Genomic DNA, 17,576 nt, shown 5'->3' on the forward strand with positions numbered 1-17,576 from the left:
CAAATTCCATAGATAGTTACTACTTGCTACCCCACTTTTTCCATGGCGGCTAATCAATTGAATTTTTTCGGGGGAGAAGTGGGGATAAATAAGCAAAAGAATGTGTGAAGAAAGCCCTCGAAACAAAAAGTCCGAGTGATCACAATGCACCGGATAAATATCAGCAGGGAATGTACTAGCGCGTGCATGGTTAGTTGCCTTCGTTATTCTGAGCCACGCAAAGATATTAGCAAAGGCACTTTTTAATACTGAAATATATTTATTTTTACTCTTTCTACAATCTTCAAAGTATTAAAATTAAAAGGTTTGAATCTTTTCTTACCCATTTATGAAAAACATGCTCAATTACGAACACACTGTTGATTTTAAGTGAATTCCCATATTTGTGATTTTTTTAAGAACAGTAATCCAAAGTACAACGGATTTACACAGTCACAAAGATAAGACACATACTTTCCTTTAGGTGAGGGGGGGGGGGTCGAAAAGTAAGTTGTGGGAAGAATAATAAAACCCTCAACATGAGGGCTCAGACACAAATTTATTTTCGTCCTATTTATAAGTCACCTTAGTCTACTCTATAGAACCTTAATATACTAAAATAAAAGAAAAAGTGATTGAAAAATTGTAGCTATGATAAGAATCATGCATTTCACAAAAAAAACTTACACGTTTCCGAGCAAGCCCGAATCTCTCAACCTCTTCCTTGCAGATCTTATTTTTACATGATCTTTTTCTTCTTTGCAATCAGACAAAACATGATCCCCTCCACAGTTGAAGCATCTTCCAGAATTGGTTGTCTCCTTTGGTGTTTTCACCTCATCTTCATTGTGCCCTAGAGACTTATTCTGAAACAATTATGATGATGGTTAAACTGGGATAAAATAAAAACATAATGTTCTGCGAATCCTAACTAAAAGGTTCAGATCAAAAGAAATGTAAAGTTTGTACCCCAAGTAGAGAAAAAAAGAGGAAAAATGCTCTCTCTCAAAGCGTGTTTATCGAAAAAAAAAAACAACGAAAAAACAATCCCATGTGCCAAACGTGGAATCCCTCCCTACCCAAAAATAGATTTGAAAAAAATATTATTTTTCCTCAATTAAGGTTATAACCAATTATAACCAATAGCATTCATTAGCAACCATAATTGCAAGTAGATATGCCTTATTGAGCCCCATGTGGCACCCCTGCTGCCACCTATAATTTTTTTGCACCCCAAATAAGGGCATAGCCTCCCTAGGGAGAATGATTGCGTAATCGGTCAATGACCTCTTTCTCCAAGGTCGATTTATTTGATGTTTCTATGTGTAATAACTCCGGAACGAAGGTTGCACATGCGTATTGAATTCTAACGGGGACAATGTTTTTGATCTAGGACTCGAGGGGGAAGTGAATTTCCGAGAACTTGATTGCGTAATCGATCGCGAATGTCTTGGTGTCCAGAAATAGTATTTGTTGTTATTGCTCTAGGCAATGTTATGACTTTCCCGGAAACAGTTAGATCACGTGTTTCCTTCTCAGCCAATCAGCGAGTCGGATACATCCTCCTTCTCAGCCAATCAGAGGGCTGGTTACATATGATTTCCCCCGTTACATAACAATTCGCCCTTGAGATTTCGTATATAACGGGTGTGCAATATGATTAAATAGTTGATGTTTTTATGGATTTTGTCAGTGAGAATGAAAAAACAGAAACTTTGTCACATTTATTTGATGGTTTTATGGACTTTGTCAGTGAGAATGGAAAAACAGGAACTTTGTCACATTTATTTGATGTTTTTATGGTCTTTGTCAGTGAGAATGGAAAAACAGAAACTTTCTCACTTGGAAAACCATAAACCACGTGGTCGTGTCATGAGTCGCACCTGTGCTCTCGGCCTCAATTCACCTATCGTGACTCAATAATCCCCCTTAGAAAAAACAAATTAATTCCCCTTTCTTAACAGATCAATCAATCAATGACATCATCTGTCAGACTTTAAAAATTTTCGCCTAGAAACGATTCTCCAGGAATAGATCCAAATTATTAATGTCTTTGCCTCGGAAACAACTCCTTTGGTCGAACTCCAAAGGATATTAATAACCAAACGACATGGAAACAATTCTCCGAGAAACATCTTAGCGATGAATTGTTTTAGCACGGGAATCAGGTTTCTTATTAATTTGAAATGCATTAGCACAGAGATGCCAAAAACAAAAGGAACACGCTGAATTACGTTTGGGGATTATTTGGGCGAAACTGTTTTAGACAGGTTATGGGATTTTTTCGGCGAAACAGCTAGAGACATTTTAAAAGATGATTTTTGAAGAGGTTTTGGAAGAGAATTTGAGGGTGAAACTCTGTGGTCGTTATAATACACAAGTTCCATTTTGAACAGTGTTGAGAGGTCCCCTACCCCAACCCCGAAGGAAGCCGATCCCCCAACCCAACCCCGAAGGAAGCCCCCGGTCCTCAAAGGTCCCCGGGCTCCCAAAGGACCACCCGGCTCTCAAGGGTCCCCCAGACCCCCAACGGACCCCCCGGCCCCCAAAGGCCCACCCCAGAACCCCAAAGGCCCATCGAGCTCCCAAAAGACCAACGGGGTCCCAAAGGCCCTCCACCAGCCCCCAAATGTCCCCCAGGCTCCCAAAGGCCCACCCAGACCCCTAAAGGCCCTCCCCGGGCCCCCCAACGGCCCATCGAGCTCCCAAAAGACCAACGGGGTCCCAAAGGCCCTCCACCGGTCCCCAAATGTCCCCCAGGTTCCCAACTGGCCCCCCGGACCCCCAAAGGCCCTCCCCGGGTACCCAAAGGTCCCCCAAAGCTCCCAAAGGGCCCTCGGTCCCCCAAACGCCCTCCTCAGACCCTCAAAGGACCATTCGGTCCTCAAAGGGTCCCCCAGACCCCTAACGGACCCCCCAGACCCCAAAGACCCTCCCCCGGTCCTCAAAGGTCTCCCGGGCCCGAGAAGCGCCGCGGGCCAGGAAAGCGCCGCAGGGGATGCGCCGCAGGGGGATGCGCCGCGGGTCGGAGGATGCGCAGCAGGGATGCGCCGGCGCCGCAAGGATGCGCCGCAGGGATGCACCGCAAAAAGTAAACTAAAAAGTAAAAATTTCGAAATGTTACCCCCCAAACGCCCTCCCTGGGCCCCCCAAAGAGCCCCCTCTCCATTTTTTTAATACTTTTTTATGGCTTTATTATATCTTTTCTGAACAAGTTCCATTCATAATGTCATTCCTAAACCCATTTTCCAACCTCAAAGAGTCCCCTCCCCAATTCGTAAATACTTTCTTGAATTTTTTAACATGGTATTTTTTTAACTTTTTTTACGTATCTTAAAATGACATGAAATATGCTTACGGCTCTACCAATCGTACTCTGTGCTTGTTCATAGACACGATATGGCTTTCTCACTGGTACTCTATGGCAGGTTATCGACACTACCGAGTGTATTGCGTGCATTAAATCAGTATTTTTTACACAGTGGAAGGATCAACACACAACTCATATCTGTAAAAAGTGAAGATGAATTATTCGACGAAAGTATGTACACATGAAAAAATCATTGTCGTGTTGAACGCTGACAAGGAGAAATACCTGAACTATGAAACGAGTGCAAGTGGAGATCTTATTGGCAATGTATGCATACGTTGTCATAACAGTGAGGAGTTAAATTCCTTTGGTGTACCTAAGAATTTCCATCATGCAAGAGGTGGATATGCGAGAGTAACATTACCAGAGAAATTAGTGCTCAAAGAGAATGCAAACTTAAAAATAATTATCGATGATCAGGGACAACTCCTTGCTACGTCTTCTGGTAACACATTACCTGTTGATAAATCCTATCATCATATTTCTGGTATTAGCATTTTAAAGAGAACAAGAAGAAGACAAGCATACCCCTGCACCAACATCATAAATCATATCTTGTCAACGTGTCAAAACTGTCATCTATGTAAAAATAATGTGACAATAGACAGTGAAATCGCAGGCAGAATAAAAAGGACATTAGCAGACAATATCATCAATGAATATAAAGACGAATTGACGGAAAGTGAAGCGCAAGTGTACTAATAATGTGTAATAATGTATTTAACGTATTTTAATATTAATATTCTACATGTCAGTATCTCATTAAAAATATTTTATGCATTATTTTGTTAAGTGTTTATTATTTTTAGGGTTTGTCAGAACGTCAAACGTTCAGAATATCTATTAAAAAGGTCAGAGATGAAAGAAAAAGAATTTTTAGAGATAGAGATACTACTAGCAGACTCAATTTTCTCAATGAAGTGAAGAAAAGTTCAAGTTCTCTTCTGAACTTTACCAAAGAACACACTTCAATTCTAATTTCTCCAGAGAAAACTAAATATTCCACTTTAGTTCAGATCTATCTCAAAGAGATGAAAAATTTAAAACACTGTTCCAAATTTTCTCAACGAAGTCAAGGAAAGTTCAAGTTCTCTTTCTCTTTCGAATTTTACCAGAGAACACGCTACAATTCTAATTTCTCCAGAGAAAACTAAAATCTTACACTTCAGTTTTTTATTTCACAAAGACATAAAGAAATTTAAAGTTCAATTCTAATTTTTCGGTTGGAAGATAGAAAAAGTAATACTATACTTGTGAATATTTTTATGGAAGATAAAAAGTTCTAGCTCAATTTTAAATTTTCTTAACGAGGTGAAGAAAAAGTTCAAGTTCTCTTCGGAATTTTACCAAAGAACGCAATTCAATTCTAATTTCGCCAGAGAAAACAAAAATCTTCCACTTCAGTTCTTTATTTCACAAAGACATAAAGAAATCTAAAGTTCAATTCTAATTTTTCGGTGGAAGATAGAAAAATTAATACCATACTTGTGAATATTTTCATGGAAGATAAAAAGTTCTAGTTCAATTTAAAATTTTCTCAATGAAGTGAAGAAAAGTTCAAGTTCTCTTCTGAACTTTACCAAAGAACACACTTGATTTCTAATTTTAACAAAGAAAATAAAATCTTCCACTTGATTTCTTTATTTAACATAGACATAAGGAAATTTAAAGTTCAATTCTAAATTTTTCGGTTGGAAGATAGAAAAAGCAATACCATACTTGTGAAATATTTTCACGGAAGATAAAAAGTTCTAGTTCAATTTTAAATTTTCTCAATGAAATGAAGAAAAGTTCAAGTTCTCTTCTGAACTTTACCAAAGAACACACTTCAATTCTAATTTCTCCAGAGAAAACAAAAATCTTCCACTTCAGTTTTATATTTCATGAAGACATAAAGAAATTTAAAGTTCAATTCTAAATTTTTCGGTGGAAGATAAAAAAATTAATAACATACTTGTTAATATTTTCACGGAAGATAAAAAGTTCTAGTCCAATTTAAAATTTTCTCAATGAAGTGAAGAAAAGTTCAAGTTCTCTTCTGAACTTTACCAAAGAACACACTTCAATTCTAATTTCTCCAGAGAAAACTAAATTTTCCACTTAAGTTCTATATTTCACAAAGACATAAAGAATTTTAAAGTTCAATTCTAAATTTTTCGCTGGAAGATGGAAAACGCAATACCATACCTGTTAATATTTTCACGGAAGATAAAAAGTTCTAGTTCAATTTTAAATTTTCTCAATGAAGTGAAGAAAAGTTCAAGTTCTCTTCTGAACTTTACCAAAGAACACACTTCTATTCTAATTTCTCCAGAGAAGACTAAAATTTTCCACTTTAGTTCAGATCTGTCTCGAAGAGATGAAAAATTTAAAATACTGTTCCAAATTTTCACAACGAAGTCAAGGAAAGTTCAAGTTCTCTTCGGAATTTTACCAGAGAACACGCTACAATTCTAATTTCCCCAGAGAAAACTAAATCTTCCACTTCAGTTCTTTATTTCACAAAGACATAAACAAATTTAAAGTTCAATTCTAATTTTTCGGTTGGAAGATAGAAAAAGTAATACTATACTTGTGAATATTTTCATGGAAGATAAAAAGTTCTAGTTCAATTTAAAATTTTCTTAACGAAGTGAAGAAAAATTCAAGTTCTCTTCTGAATTTTACCAAAGAACACACTACAATTCTAATTTCTCCAGAGAAAACAAAAATCTTCCACTTGATTTCTTTATTTCACAAAGAGTTAGGGAAATTTAAAGTTAAATTCTACTATTTTTATTTTAAGATAGAAAACGTAATACCCCAGTTGTGAATATTTTCACGGAAGATAAAAAAGTTTTAGTTAAGTTTTTAATTTTATTAACAAATTTTATACTTGTTAAATTTCTCTACTGACTTTTCCAAACGAACACACTAAAATTCTAATTTTTCCAAAGAAAATAAAAATCTTCCACTTAATTTCTATATTTCACAAAAACAGAAAGAAATTTAAAGTTCAATTCTAAATTTTTCAGTTGGAAGATAGAAAAAGCAATACCATACTTGTGAAATATTTTCACGGAAGATAAAAAGTTCTAGTTCAATTTAAAATTTTCTCATCGAAGTCAAGGAAAGTTCAAGTTCTCTACTGAATTTTACCAAAGAACACGCTTAAATTCTAATTTCTCAGAGAAAACAAAAATCTTCCACTTCAGTTCTTTATTTCACAAAGACATAAAGAAATTTAAAGTTCAATTCTAATTTTTCGGTGGAAGATAGAAAAATTAATAACATACTTGTGAATATTTTCATGGAAGATAAAAAGTACTAGTTCAATTTAAAATTTTGTCAATGAAGTGAAGAAAAGTTCAAGTTCTCTACTGAATTTTACCAAAGAACACGCTTAAATTCTAATTTCTCAGAGAAAACCAAAATCTTCCACTTCAGTTCTTTATTTCACAAAGACATAAAGAAATTTAAAGTTCAATTCTAATTTTTCAGTGGAAGATAGAAAAATCAATAACATACTTGTGAATATTTTCATGGAAAATAAAAAGTACTAGTTCAATTTAAAATTTTCTCAATGAAGTGAAGAAAAGTTCAAGTTCTCTTCGGAGTTTTACCAAAGAACAAGCTACAATTCTAATTTCTCCAGAGAAAACTAAAATCTTTCACTTCGGTTCTTTATTTCACAAAGACTTAAAGAAATTTAAAGTTCAATTCTAATTTTTCGGTTGGAAGATAGAAAAAGTAATACCATACTTGTGAATATTTTCACGGAAGATAAAAAGCTATAGTTCAATTTTAAATTTTCTTAACGAAGTGAAGAAAAAGTTCAAGTTTTCTTCTGAACTGTACCAAAGAACACACTTCAATTCTAATTTCTCCAGAGAAAACTAAATTTTCCACTTTAGTTCAGATCTGTCTCGAAGAGATGAAAAATTTAAAACACTCTTCCAAAATTTTACACAGAAGATAAAAAAGTTCAAGTTCTCTTCGGGATTTTACCAAAGAACACAATTCCATTCTAATTTCTCAGAGAAAACAAAAATCTTCCACTTCAGTTCTTTATTTCACAAAGAAATTTAATGTTCAATTCTAATTTTTCGGTGGAAGATAGAAAAATTAATACCATACTTGTGAATATTTTCATGGAAGATAAAAAGTTCTAGTTCAATTTAAAATTTTCATAATGAAGTGAAGAAGAATTCAAGTTCTCTTCTGAATTTTACTAAAGAACACACTTCAATTCTAATTTCGCCAAAGAAAACAAAAATCTTCCACTTGATTTCTATATTTCACAAAGACATAAAGAAATTTAAAGTTCATTTCTAATTTTTCGGTGGAAGATAAGAAAATGCAATACCACACTTGTGAATATTTTCACGGAAGATAAAAAGTTCTAGTTCAATTTTAAATTTTCTTAATGAAGTGAAGAAAAGTTCAAGTTCTCTACTGAATTTTACCAAATAACACAATATAAGTATAATTTCTCCAGATAAAAATGAATTTTTCACTTTATTTCAGATCTGTCTCGAAGAGAGGAAAAATTTTAAACACTGTTCCAAATTTTTCACAGAAGATACAAAAGTTCAAGTTCTCTTCGGAATTTTACCAAAGAACACAATTCAATTCTAATTTCTCCAGAGAAAACAAAAATCTTCCACTTCAATTCTTTATTTCACAAAGGCATAAAGAAATTTAAAGTTCCATTCTAAATTTTTCGGTGAGAGATAGAAAAATTAATACCATACTTGTGAATATTTTCACTGAAGATAAATACAATGCATTGGAATATTTTCCAGGAAGATAAAAAGTTCTAATTCAATTTAAAATTTTCTCAACGAAGTCAAGGAAAGTTCAAGTTCTCTACTGAATTTTACCAAAGAACACGCTTCAATTCTAATTTCTCCAAGTATGGTTAGGTTAGGTTAGGTTAGGCTAGATTAAGTTAGGTTAGATTAGGTTAGGTTAGGTTAGCCCACGTACGCGTCACTTAGGTTAGCTTAGGTTAGGTGAGAGACATGCAAAAAGTTAGGTGTATGATTAGGTTAGGTTAGGTTAGATTAGGTTAGCTTAGATTAGGTTAGGTTAGGTTAGGTTAGACTAGGTCAGCCTACGTTCGTGCGCATCCTTAGGCTAACCTAGCCTAACCTAACTTAACCTAACCTAACCTAACCGAATCAAAAACCTAACGTTTTGCCTGTCTCTCAACTAACCAAAGCTAACCTAAGTGACGCGTACGTGGGCTAACCTAACCTAACCTAATCTAACCTAACTTAATCTAGCCTAACCTAACCTAACCATACTTGGAGAAATTAGAATTGAAGCGTGTTCTTTGGTAAAATTCAGTAGAGAACTTGAACTTTCCTTGACTTCGTTGAGAAAATTTAAAATTGAATTAGAACTTTTTATCTTCCGGGAAAATATTCAAATGTATTGTATTTATCTTCTGTGAAAATATTCACAAGTATGGTATTAATTTTTCTATTTCTCACTGAAAAATTTAGAATGGAACTTTAAATTTCTTTATGCCTTTGTGAAATATAGAACTGAAGTGGAAGATTTTAGTTTTCTCTGGAGAAATTAGAATTGAAGTGTGATCTTTGGTAAAATTCCGAAGAGAACTTGAACTTTTTTATCTTCTGTGAAAAATTTGGAACAGTGTTTTAAATTTTTCATCTCTTCGAGACAGATCTGAACTAAAGTGGAAAATCTAGTTTTCTCTGGAGAAATTAGAATTGTATTGTGTTCTTTGGTAAAATTCAGTAGAGAACTTGAACTTTTCTTCACTTCGTTAAGAAAATTTAAAATTGAACTAGAACTTTTTATCTTCCATGAAAATGTTCACAAGTATGGTATTGCTTTTTCTTATCTTCCACCGAAAAATTTAGAAATGAACTTTAAATTTCTTTATGTCTTTGTGAAATAAAGAAATCAAGTGGAAGATTTTTGTTTTCTTTGGCGAAATTAGAATTGAAGTGTGTTCTTCAGTAAAATTCAGAAGAGAACTTGAATTCTTCTTCACTTCGTTATGAAAATTTTAAATTGAACTAGAACTTTTTATCTTCCATGAAAATATTCACAAGTATGGTATTAATTTTTCTATCTTCCACCGAAAAATTAGAATTGAACATTAAATTTCTTTGTGAAATAAAGAACTGAAGTGGAAGATTTTTGTTTTCTCTGAGAAATTAGAATGGAATTGTGTTCTTTGGTAAAATCCCGAAGAGAACTTGACCTTTTTTATCTTCTGTGTAAAATTTTGGAACAGTGTTTTTAAATTTTTCATCTCTTCGAGACAGATCTGAACTAAAGTGGAAAATTTAGTTTTCTCTGGAGAAATTAGAATTGAAGTGTGTTCTTTGGTAAAGTTCAGAAGAGAACTTGAACTTTTTCTTAGCTTCGTTAAGAAAATTTAAAATTGAACTATAACTTTTTATCTTCCATGAAAATATTCACAAGTATAGTATTACTTTTTCTATCTTCCAAGCGAAAAATTAGAATTGAACTTTAAATTTCTTTAACTCTTTGTGAAATAAAGAACTGAAGTGGAAGATTTTAGTTTTCTCTGGAGAAATTAGAATTGTAGCGTGTTCTTTGGTAAAACTCCGAAGAGAACTTGAACTTTCCTTGACTTCGTTGAGAAAATTTTAAATTGAACTAGAACTTTTTATCTTCCATGAAAATATTCACAAGTATGTTATTAATTTTTCTATCTTCCACCGAAAAATTAGAATTGAACTTTAAATTTCTTTATGTCTTTGTGAAATAAAGAACTGAAGTGGAAGATTTTTGTTTTCTCTGAGAAATTAGAATTTAAGCGTGTTCTTTGGTAAAATTCAGTAGAGAACTTGAACTTTCCTTGACTTCATTGAGAAAATTTTAAATTGAACTAGAACTTTTTATCTTCCATGAAAATATTCACAAGTATGGTATTGATTTTCTATCTTCCACCGAAAAATTATAACTTAGCTTTATATCTATTTATGTATTTTTTAAATAAATAAATTAATTGGAAGATTTTAGTTTTCTCTGAGAAATTATAATTTAAGAGTGTGCGTTGGTAGAATTCAGAAGAAACCTTGAAATTTACTTGACTTTATTGATAAAACTTAAAATTGAGCTAGAACATTTCATATTCTGTTAATATATTCATTTGTTGGGTATTGCTATTTCTATCTTCCAACCGAAAAATTGATAACTTAAATTGAAATATGATTATTTACTTGTTAAATAAATAAAAAGAGATAAAGATTTTTATTTTCTTTGTAAATATTAGTAATTAAGTTTGTTATTTTGTCATATTCAATAGAGATCTTTAACTTTTCTTCATTTCTTTGAGAAAATTAAAAATTTAAATAAAACTTTTTATCTCGCATTAAAATATTCAAAGGTGTTGTATTGAGTTTTACATCTTCCAATCGATAAAATAGAAATGAACTTTAAATTTCTTTATGTCTTTGTGAAATAAAGAAATCAAGTGGAAGATTTTTGTTTTCTTTGGCGAAATTAGAATTGAAGTGTGTTCTTTGGTAAAGTTCAGAAGAGAACTTGAATTTTTCTTCACTTCGTTAAGAAAATTTTAAATTGAGCTAGAACTTTTTATCTTCCATGAAAATATTCACAAGTATGGTATTAATTTTTCTATCTTCCACCGAAAAATTAGAATTGAACTTTAAATTTCTTTATGTCTTTGTGAAATAAAGAAAACAAGTTTTCTCTGGGGAAATTAGAATTGTAGCGTGTTCTCTGGTAAAATTCCGAAGAGAACTTGAACTTTCCTTGACTTCGTTGTGAAAATTTGGAACAGTGTTTTAAATTTTTCATCTCTTCGAGACAGATCTGAACTAAAGTGGAAAATTTAGTTTTCTCTGGAGAAATTAGAATAGAAGTGTGTTCTTTGGTAAAGTTCAGAAGAGAACTTGAACTTTTCTTCACTTCATTGAGAAAATTTTAAATTGAACTAGAACTTTTTATCTTCCGTGAAAATATTCACAGGTATGGTATTGCGTTTTCCATCTTCCAGCGAAAAATTTAGAATTGAACTTTAAAATTCTTTATGTCTTTGTGAAATATAGAACTTAAGTGGAAAATTTAGTTTTCTCTGGAGAAATTAGAATTGAAGTGTGTTCTTTGGTAAAGTTCAGAAGAGAACTTGAACTTTTCTTCACTTCATTGAGAAAATTTTAAATTGGACTAGAACTTTTTATTTTCCGTGAAAATAATCACAAGTATGTTATTAATTTTTCTATCTTCCACCGAAAAATTTAGAATTGAAATTTAAATTTCTTTATGTCTTAATGAAATATAGAACTGAAGTGGAAGATTTTGTTTTCTCTGGAGAAATTATAATTGAAGTGTGTTCTTTGGTAAAGTTCAGAAGAGAACTTGAACTTTTCTTCACTTCGTTGAGAAAATTTAAAATTGAACTAGAACTTTTTATCTTCCGTGAAAATATTTCACAAGTATGGTATTGCTTTTTCTATCTTCCAACCGAAAAATTTAGAATTGAACTTTAAATTTCCTTATGTCTATGTGAAATAAAGAAATCAAGTGGAAGATTTTATTTTCTTTGTCGAAATTAGAAATGAAGTGTGTTCTTTGGTAAAATTCAGAAGAGAACTTGAATTCTTCTTAACTTCGTTAAGAAAATTTTAAAATGAACTAGAACTTTTTATATTCCATGAAAATATTCACAAGTATGGTATTAATTTTCTATCTTCCACCGAAAAATTAGAATTGAACTTTAGATTTCTTTATGTCTTTGTGAAATAAAGAAATCAAGTGGAAGATTTTTTTTTACTTTGGAGAAATTAGAATTGAATTGTGTTCTTCGGTAAAATTCCGAAGAGAACTTGAACCTTTTCTTCACTTCGTTAAGAAAATTTAAAATTGAGCTAGAACTTTTCATCTTCCATAAAAATATTCACAAGTATAGTATTACTTTTTCTATCTTCAACCGAAAAATTAGAATTGAACTTTAAATTTCTTTATGTCTTTGTGAAATAAAGAACTGAAGTGGAAGATTTTAGTTTTCTCTGGAGAAATTAGAATTGTAGCGTGTTCTCTGGTAAAATTCGAAAGAGAAAGAGAACTTGAACTTTCCTTGACTTCGTTGAGAAAATTTGGAACAGTGTTTTAAATTTTTCATCTCTTCGAGACAGATCTGAACTAAAGTGGAAAATTTAGTTTTCTCTGGAGAAATTAGAATTGAAGTGTGTTCTTTGGTAAAGTTCAGAAGAGAACTTGAACTTTTCTTCACTTCATTGAGAAAATTGAGTCTGCTAGTAGTATCTCTATCTCTAAAAATTCTTTTTCTTTCATCTCTGACCTTTTTAGATATTCTGAACGTTTGACGTTCTGATAAACCCTAAAAATAATGAACACTTAACAAAATAATGCATAAAATATTTTTAATGAAATAATGACATGTAGAATATTAATATTAAAATACATTAAATACATTATTACACATTATTAGTACACTTGCGTTTCACTTTCCGTCAATTCATCTTTATATTCATTGATGATATTGTCTGCTAATGTCCTTTTTATTCTGCCTGCGATTTCACTGTCTATTGTCACATTATTTTTACATAGATGACAGTTTTGACACGTTGACAAGATATGATTTATGATGTTGGTGCAGGGGTATGCTTGTCTTCTTCTTGTTCTCTTTAAAATGCTAATACCAGAAATATGATGATAGGATTTATCAACAGGTAATGTGTTACCAGAAGACGTAGCAAGGAGTTGTCCCTGATCATCGATAATTATTTTTAAGTTTGCATTCTCTTTGAGCACTAATTTCTCTGGTAATGTTACTCTCGCATATCCACCTCTTGCATGATGGAAATTCTTAGGTACACCAAAGGAACTTAACTCCTCACTGTTATGACAACGTATGCATACATTGCCAATAAGATCTCCACTTGCACTCGTTTCATAGTTCAGGTATTTCTCCTTGTCAGCGTTCAACACGACAATGATTTTTTCATGTGTACATACTTTCGTCGAATAATTCATCTTCACTTTTTACAGATATGAGTTGTGTGTTGATCCTTCCACTGTGTAAAAAATACTGATTTAATGCACGCAATACACTCGGTAGTGTCGATAACCTGCCATAGAGTACCAGTGAGAAAGCCATATCGTGTCTATGAACAAGCACAGAGTACGATTGGTAGAGCCGTAAGCATATTTCATGTCATTTTAAGATACGTAAAAAAAGTTAAAAAAATACCATGTTAAAAAATTCAAGAAAGTATTTACGAATTGGGGAGGGGACTCTTTGAGGTTGGAAAATGGGTTTAGGAATGACATTATGAATGGAACTTGTTCAGAAAAGATATAATAAAGCCATAAAAAAGTATTAAAAAAATGGAGAGGGGGCTCTTTGGGGGGCCCGGGGAGGGCGTTTGGGGGATAACATTTTGAATTTTTTACTTTTTAGTTTCTTTTTGCGGCGCATCCCTGCGGCGCATCCCCCCGACCCGCGGCGCATCCCCCCTGCGGCGCATCCCCTGCGGCGCTTTCCGGGCCCGCGGCGCTGCGCGGGCCCGGTGGACCTTTGAGGACCGGGGGAGGGTCTTTGGGGTCCGGGGGGTCCGTTGGGGGTCTGGGGGACCCTTTGAGGACCAGGGGAGGGCCTTTGAGGGTCTGAGGAGGGCCTTTGGGGGTCCGCGGGCCGTTTGGGAGCTTTGGGGGACCTTTGGGTACCCGGGGAGGGCCTTTGGGGGTCCGGGGGGCCAGTTGGGAACCTGGGGGACATTTGGGGACCGGTGGAGGGCCTTTGGGACCCCGTTGGTCTTTTGGGAGCTCGATGGGCCTTTGGGGGGCCCGGGGAGGGCCTTTTGGGGTCTGGGTGGGCCTTTGGGAGCCTGGGGGACATTTGGGGGCTGGTGGAGGGCCTTTGGGACCCCGTTGGTCTTTTGGGAGCTCGATGGGCCTTTGGGGGGTCCGGGGAGGGCCTTTGGGGGTCTGGGGTGGGCCTTTGGGGGCCGGGGGGTCCGTTGGGGGTCTGGGGGACCCTTGAGAGCCGGGTGGTCCTTTGGGAGCCCGGGGACCTTTGAGGACCGGGGGCTTCCTTCGGGGTTGGGTTGGGGGATCGGCTTCCTTCGGGGTTGGGGTAGGGGACCTCTCAACACTGTTCAAAATGGAACTTGTGTATTATAACGACCACAGAGTTTCACCCTCAAATTCTCTTCCAAAACCTCTTCAAAAATCATCTTTTAAAATGTCTCTAGCTGTTTTGCCGAAAAATCCCATAACCTGTCTAAAACAGTTTCGCCCAAATAATCCCCAAACGTAATTCAGCGTGTTCCTTTTGTTTTTGGCATCTCTGTGCTAATGCATTTCAAATTAATAAGAAACCTGATTCCCGTGCTAAAACAATTCATCGCTAAGATGTTTCTCGGAGAATTGTTTCCATGTCGTTTGGTTATTAATATCCTTTGGAGTTCGACCAAAGGAGTTGTTTCCGAGGCAAAGACATTAATAATTTGGATCTATTCCTGGAGAATCGTTTCAAGGCGAAAATTTTTAAAGTCTGACAGATGATGTCATTGGTTGATTGATCTGTCAAGAAAGGGGAATTAATTTGTTGTTTCTAAGGGGAATTATTGATTCACGATAAGTGAATTGAGGTCGACAGCACAGGTGCTACTCGTGACAGGACCACGTGGTTTATGGTTTTCCAAGTGAGAAAGTTCCTGTTTTTCCATTCTCACTGACAAAGACCATAAAAACATCAAATAAATGTGACAAAGTTCCTGTTTTTCCATTCTCACTGACAAAGTCCATAAAACCATCAAATAAATGTGACAAAGTTTCTGTTTTTTCATTCTCACTGACAAAATCCATAAAAACATCAACTATTTAATCATATTGCACACCCGTTATATACGAAATCTCAAGGGCGAATTGTTATGTAACGGGGGAACTCATATGTAACCAGCCCTCTGATTGGCTGAGAAGGGGGATGTATCCGACTCGCTGATTGGCTGAGAAGGAAACACTTGATCTAACTGTTTCCGGGAATGTCATAACATTGCCTAGAGCAACAACAACAAATACTATTTCTGGACACCATGACATTCGCGATCGATTACGCAATCAAGTTCTCGGAAATTCACTTCCCCCTCGAGTCCTAGATCAATAACATTGTCCCCGTTAGAATTCAATGCGTATGTGCAACCTTCGTTCCGGAGTTATTACACATAGAAACATCAAATAAATCGACCTAGGAAAAAGAGGTCATTGACCGATTACGCAATCATTCTCCCTAGGGAGGCTATGCCCTTATTTGGGGTGCAAAAAAGTTATAGGTGGCAGCAGGGGTGCCTCATGGGGCTCAATAAGGCATATCTACTATTGCAATCATCAGAATTTTGGGAGAATCCAGATTTCTCCCAGGAAATATCAAACCTTTCTCCTTTTTTTAAGGGGGGGGGCAATTTACAGGTCCAAACATATATTTTTTTTCTGTATTTCGGTATATGTACTTAAATTTTCTTGGCAAGATTTTTAAGATTCATCCCGCTCTTTGTTTGGGTATACTAGGCACTGGATTCCAAATGATAAACTTTTTTTTAAACCACTATCAGCAAAATTTTTTTTTTTCGTTTTTCTATCGTAAATTCTCCAAAAGAAAAAGAAGTAAGAGATTTGATTTAGCACTACAAGACCACTATTTTAAGAGTCTCTTACATAATTATACTAAAAAAAAGTTTCAAAATGCGTTTGATATTAATTAAACTTGGTATAAATAGGCAATTGGAATTAATAAAAAATTGAGGTACAGATTCAGAAACTGAGGTAGGAGTAATTATGTCATTTTGCTGGAGTGAGGTGGACAGGAAGGATGTATTGACTCTAAGCCCTTTTTTGTCTCTTTGCTATGCATTCCATAACAAATGTTCTAATTTGGTTGAAACCTAAACCTAACATCAAAGATTCAGCAAATACACTTCTAAAAAAGAACAACATGGTTTTGGTAAAAGGAAAGGACATTATTACAAAATTTTTACGCTTAGATTAAGAAGCAAGAAGTCCCTCAATAATCAAATCCCTTTAATCCTGGTTTTTACAGTTTATGAAAGGGTATGTGGCTAAGCTAACAGAAAAGACGAAATTTGGATCCTCCCATTGTCTATCAGGTAGGCGTGTTAAAGTGATTAGTAATATGTGTGAGAAAAATTCTGTTAAGGTTGAGTTAATGAGGAGTGCTGGGGTTCATTTTATTTTCAGTGACAAAGATTGTCCATATATCTAATGAGGCTATTGTTCAATTCCCTTTTTTAATATTTATAGTCAATTATGTCACCGTTCAAGAAAAGCTGGAAGGGGCAAAACTTATTTTTCAAAATCTAAGTGGGGATGGGTCATTTTTTCAAACGAAAACAGGAAAAAAGTTAGTTTTTGTAAGAACAACAGAAAATGCATTTTTCAGGGGGGGGGGGTAAATAATCTCCCTCAATCAAGTAATTTATTCAACTAAATTGATGATCATACCAAACTAGTCCAAATATGTTTATTACTAAAATCATCACCAACATTTGAATAAAAAAAGGCCAAATTTTTACATAGTCAATTAACAAAGGCATACTGATGATTTTTTATTTAATCCAATTGAGTAGGCTTTATTTTGATTCGGCTGAGTTGGAAACAAAGCATAAATAAAAACAAAAACAATATTACGCCCATATTATATATACCCTTTCATTTTTGAACTAACAAAAAAAAAGAAAGAAAAAAAGGCAGAGATAAGGCCACGAATAATACATACTCAAAACAAACAGTAAATAATGTGTAACTGTTGATGTTATGACAGATAAAAATCCCAAAATTGAAAATGCAAATCATTTTCAGTAAAGCAGGAATAATGCTCTGGCTTTTGGAAAGTTAAGGGGGCGTTTGACCAACTCAAACTTGCTGTAATATCTTTTTGCTTCAAATTGGACTTGACATATTTATTTTAACTTCTGTTCTTTCTAGGATTTATATATTCACCCATAGCATATCTAATAACTTTATATTTGATGTGATTTTTCATTTTAGTTTCTGTTCAATTTAGGTTTGAGTAAGGCTATTATATGACTTTATTCTGCTTGTATTAGGTTTTCTGAAACAGATTCTTGTTTTAGAAAACATAATTTATGTTTCTTTTTGTTTTAGACTACTTTAAATGGCTTTTTTTAAATTAATGAAAGATTCAACGAGTATGGTATAGTTTTTTAAATATGGT

The 17,576-nt window shown here is 34.3% G+C and overlaps 1 protein-coding gene across 1 annotated transcript in view; it reads right to left on the minus strand.

Annotated features, from left to right (window-relative positions):
- LOC148942240 (zinc finger CCHC domain-containing protein 8 homolog) overlaps positions 1-17,576 on the minus strand; it is a 93,454-nt gene that overhangs the window by 35,128 nt on the left and 40,750 nt on the right. Inside the window, exon 2 of the mRNA XM_089103023.1 lies at positions 667-845. Coding sequence (XP_088959149.1) covers positions 667-845 — 179 coding nt within the window. The remainder of the gene's footprint in view (positions 1-666; positions 846-17,576) is intronic.

Source organism: Artemia sp. Qi Xiang Cuo, chromosome 17 (genome assembly GCF_049724085.1).
Source record: "Artemia sp. Qi Xiang Cuo chromosome 17, ASM4972408v1, whole genome shotgun sequence".
NCBI lineage: Eukaryota > Metazoa > Arthropoda > Branchiopoda > Anostraca > Artemiidae > Artemia > Artemia sp. Qi Xiang Cuo.